The sequence below is a fragment of the Austrofundulus limnaeus genome, unplaced genomic scaffold (genome assembly GCF_001266775.1).
Source record: "Austrofundulus limnaeus strain Quisiro unplaced genomic scaffold, Austrofundulus_limnaeus-1.0 Scaffold206, whole genome shotgun sequence".
NCBI lineage: Eukaryota > Metazoa > Chordata > Actinopteri > Cyprinodontiformes > Rivulidae > Austrofundulus > Austrofundulus limnaeus.
The window spans coordinates 313,166-318,183 of NW_013952608.1; the positions used below are offsets into that span (position 1 = coordinate 313,166).

Here is a 5,018-nt window from a genome sequence, read left to right on the forward strand (position 1 = left end):
CTCTCTCTCTCTCTCTCTCTCTCTCTCTCTCTCTCTCTCTCTCTCTCTCTCTCTCTCTCCACTCCCTACCCCCAACTGCACAACTCGCTGCTTTCTCCACATCCCCAGCATCTACTGTCTCTCTCTGCTTCCCGCTTTCTGAAACAACTGCACGCACCAACAACAGACAAATCACAGTAAAGCGTTTTCCAGTCCTGATTGTGACATTAGAACAACATGAAGGTACATGGTTTTTACACACATCAAAGAACGATCACTAAAATAATTGAAAGCCTAGCMTTATTTGAAGGAATGTAGCTGCTTCGGAAGATTAAAGCAAAGATCTTGTGCTCGGTGTAYGCACTGTGAATGACTCTCRGCTACTGYTACCAATTYTAGCTCAATAYATGTAGARTTGACTCAGCTGTACCTCTGTTTGTGTCTCCTAAAGTCATTTGGCTGTGGTGGCCATCTTGAATTAGTGTGGCTCTAAAACTGATTCMATTGTAGAGGTTCACTTAAAGATTATTTTCTGAAAGTTTTATTGAAATCAGTTCAGAAGTTCAGGAAATATTTTTGCTAACAGACGAAGTTGGTTCTAAAACGTTATTGGCAAATTTTTAAACAAAGATTACGCGCAATCTTTCAGCACTTAGAATACACACCGGGGCTCAATCTCAGCGTCGACCACATCAAATTTAGGGTTAGTGTCTGTAAACGGGTTGAGTTRTAGTCTTTTTAGTGCTTTTGCAGGTCATTTGGCTTTGACGTCTTAAATCAAGTTGACTCTACAAGTTAATTAGCTGATGTACATCCAAAGAGTACTTTGAGTTTCATTAAAACTCGTCCAGTGATTCACGAGAACAGACCGACCCACGAACACAACACACGATAGGCAGAAACACTTTGCCCACCTTTTAACAGTGAGATCATTAATAATCATAAACTGATTAAAATAAAAGCTGGAAACATGATCGGTTCATTTCAGCACATCAGCGTTCACAGCTTCATTTGAACTGAATTGGGATTAATGATTTTTCACCCGTTAGTTTGTTTTAAAGAAAAATAAAAACTTTAGTGGAGTCACAACCTGTTAGGAACAGAGAGGTCTCGAGGTGATTGGATGAACCTCCTCTCTGTTGCGACGGTTAGTTTAACACAGCAAAGACAGGRAACTCAAACGTAAAAGAAGCCCTTCCAGGTTTTGTTTTTAATGAAACTCCACAGTTTAGATCAAGGTGGTGTTTTACATTTTTACTCGACACAAACCTGTGTGTTATTACTGCAGACTGTCATACCTCAGATCTGATCAGATATTAATGTCTCCTTTTCTACACTTAATTRCAGTTTAAAACAGGTGCACTATTACACCTCTAATATTTCATCAGAATCATGCAAAATGCTTTAATCTTTTTTTAATTAGTTTTGTTTGACTTGTCCTGTCTTGTTAAATAGGCTTTTGAACTTTATTTTGAAAAGTCGCTTAAATAAGCTGAAAAGCATCAAGTTATCAAATCATTGCTTTTAATTACTTGAACGATTAAAATACTTTTACCAGAGGTAGTTTGTGTGAAGATAAAACAACGCAGTTCAGCTGCCAGGAGTTAATATAGTTCCTTTGATCTCACAGAGAACAACAGTCACAAAAAAGTGTTGTCTTTTTTGAACCTAGCAGAATATATATGATGAAATGTTGCCTGGTGGACGGATTTACTTTATCCTAAATTATTACCTTTTAAAAAATAATGGAGGCTGAAAACGTTGCATCTGACTGCTGAGAGCATTACTGCTTACACTTAAGACTGGACTAATTATGGTTGTCACCTCGGGTCAGTATCAAGATATCCTTGCCGGTGACAAGAACACGTTCATATTTGATGAGATATGAAACAAATGTGGTAGTATTTAAATATATATGTGAAAGAGTTCAGTTAATGCAGGCCAGAAGTTTTAAGGGATGGTAGAGATCCCCCAGCGATAGCTCCCAGGGTCTTGTAGAAAATATTTTTAATCTTTACTCCAAATATGACTGCTACTATAAATTTGAGTCAGGAAATGTTTTCAGTACGTAACCAAAGAGATTATTTCCTTTCACACTCCTATTTCTCTTTCTAGTGCTGAAATTTTTTCGAATTAGTTGGTGTCACTACAGCAACCCAAAAACTGTCTACACATGTCATAACAATAGAGTTGATTTACAAAAGCTAGAAAATAAATGGGAAAGAAAGACACAGAGAACGAGTGCACCCAGAGAAAAACAGCTAAATGTTAAACTGATCTGTTTTTTGTTATCCACTTATTTTCAGACCCACAAAATGAGCAGGGGAGATTAAATTTAACTAAAGCTGAAGTTAACTCTGCTGGCTCAACACATCACAGCTGCACCTAATTAAATAATTAAGCAGTTTATCACTGGTCTTCTTCTGTCTGAGTCTTCTGTTCCCCACACAACCCTGCTGCAAATACATTTCATTATAGCTATGTCATTTAAAGGGAAATTAGAAAACAAATAAAGGATTCAGTCATCTGGTTTCAGGTCCTGGTTTGTGTTTGTATCTGACTCTGACCTTTGACCTCCCTGTGGWGGGAGGAACAGCAGATAGGTGCTCATAAGACATGGTGGTCACCAAAATGTTCTAATTTCTGCCTTTATGTATCATTTATAACAACATGTTTAACTTTGTGGATTCATTTTGAATGTATACCTCAAATAATCAGAGGTGAAGTTTTAATTTAATGCCATTGCATCCTTATAAACAAAATAAGCATATCAGCAAGCAGAAGAGAAAATGATACTTTACCTYTAATTAGTGGTAACTTAATTACCACTTAATTAGCAGGGAATAAAAAAAACATGKATTTAGAGGTAAGAACAGGAGAACACAAAGTAAAGCTTAACAAGCACCAACCTTGTTGGTCCCAAAAGCCGGGTCAGGGTAGGAGAGCTGTCCCAGCYTGGTGTGGTCTGAGGCGGACAGAGGCTGAGGAGGAGGTGGGTAAACTGTTACATCCATGACTGGAAACACATCCACGTCCCCGTCTCTGCGCGTCTTTTTCTTTAAATTAGGAGCAACTAAATAAAGTTAAAAAGATGTTTAGCCTCTCGGAAACAACACTTGGAAACAACCTGAGTCCATTTAAATATTTTTTCTTTAGGTTTTGTGCGGGTTGGTTATTAAAATAAAWCTATACCCTGCTATAAAAGTCTTTGAAGTTTTGGGGGTAGACGCACTTCTCTACACGCCGGCTTCCATGCTCCGGACGGCTGCACCGAGGACCAAAGTTCCCGTTAAACGCGCTATTGTCGTAAAAGCAAACGTCAAAATTAAATGGGGCATCTAGAAAAAAAAAGGCAGTTTTCCCTCCTTTTGTCCGTGTCCTTGTCCTGCAGCGGTGCCTGGTTGGGACGTGGAACGTCGCTGAACCTGACCCTGGTTGAGATTCTGTGATCGCCGTACCTCTGCTGCTGCTGCCGCGCGGACCGCTCATACAAAGAGCCGAAAACACAAGCTAGCAGGAGTTAGCTACATCAAACCGGAAGTACGCTTTAGCACAAAATAAAAGCCCGAGTTCTGCCAAAGGCTAAACAAAGGGTTTTAAGATCATAAAACAAAAGAGAGACCCACTAATTCTACCTCAAATATTACACTAAATACAATTAATTTTTGTAGTATCAACTAGTGTTAGGACTCACTATTACCGGTGACTTTATTTTGGTAGGACTGCATTAAGGGTCTGTGCTGAATAGAAACATGCGCTCCATTTAGAGGAGTGTTACAAAACAAATCAAGCCAGTTTTTTTGCAGGCTTAATTATTGTGTTTAAAAAATCGATACTTAATTGTTTTTGATTTTTATTTTTAGCTTAGAGCTATCTTGAACAATTATTTGTTTAAACATTAATGTATAAACAGTCTTGTCATTAAATTTGGCTCCTGAGCCAAACCTTGTGATCCTTTCTTAATCAGTAATCCTTGGAGATGTCTATAATGTGCCAAAGTTTTCTTTTTTTTTCCCACACTTGTTAACCACACAATGGGCCCAATAAGTAGTCATTATCAAATACAAAAAGTAAACTAAGATGTTTGGGAAAAGCAAGTAAAGTGCAAAGGAGTGTCAGCTATTACCAAACCAAATCTGAGATTAATTTCTATCAAAAAGACTGAGGTATAGTAATGTCTGTGTGATAAGGGCTGTAGCCCGTGGCAGCCATCTTAAATCAGGATGACTCTAAAAATTTATGAGTCGTAAATGAACATGAAGGGGTTACTTTCTGTGATTTAAAAAAACATGTATAACAGTTCATGAGATATTATGCTAAAAGACACACAGGTGCAAACATAATAAAAAAGGATTATGACAATTAAACCAGTGAATGATCTTTGAGAGAGATTACATTGGAAATGAAAGAGACAAACAACAATTCATCACAAACAGATGCATTTTTGTTGAAATGGTTTTCCAGAGGGAGTTTTATTGGTGTTATCTGCAAATAAATCCATGTTTGATGATGCACAAAAAACAAAGACAGCCTCTGCAACTAAATGTACACACGCACACAGTTCACAGACTCACAGTTTTACAGCAGACAGATGGCCACGCATGCATATGAGGAAWAAAATTTAGCTCATACTCTTAAAATACTGGCAAATTCCTACATCATTAAACCTTCATGGTAACACTTGAACAGACCTAAGCCACACATCTGAAACACAACCCTGCAACCACTGCATGTGAACGCTGCATGTTTGTGCACACACAACTTAGTGTCATAAACTGCATTTTTCTGCTTTACCACATGCACACACACATACACACACTCACACAAAAAGCCTACATGTACTTAGTGAACATACAATGTGCGTCACCCTTCCCCCCTACATACACATGCATGTATATGCACCCCTCCCCTTTGAAAAAAGGCATAATTCACTTCCACATTCTCCTCCCCCACACAGTTCCTCTCTATAAAACTCTACACACACACACACACACACACACACACACACACACACACACACACACACACACACACACACA

The 5,018-nt window shown here is 38.3% G+C and overlaps 1 protein-coding gene across 3 annotated transcripts in view; it reads right to left on the reverse strand.

Annotated features, from left to right (window-relative positions):
• tox (thymocyte selection-associated high mobility group box) overlaps positions 1-3,464 on the reverse strand; it is a 50,382-nt gene extending 46,918 nt beyond the window's left edge. Inside the window, exons 1-2 of one of the 3 annotated variants that reach the window (XM_014018954.1) lie at positions 3,212-3,464; positions 2,889-3,052 (exon numbers count right to left, since the gene is read on the reverse strand). In XM_014018954.1, coding sequence (XP_013874408.1) covers positions 2,889-2,993 — 105 coding nt within the window. In that variant the 5' untranslated portion in view covers positions 2,994-3,052; positions 3,212-3,464. Of the gene's footprint in view, positions 1-2,888 lie in introns of all 3 variants that reach the window. The other 2 variants (XM_014018953.1, XM_014018952.1) reach the window with 2 other exon arrangements.
• Between the last annotated feature and the right edge of the window lie 1,554 nt (positions 3,465-5,018).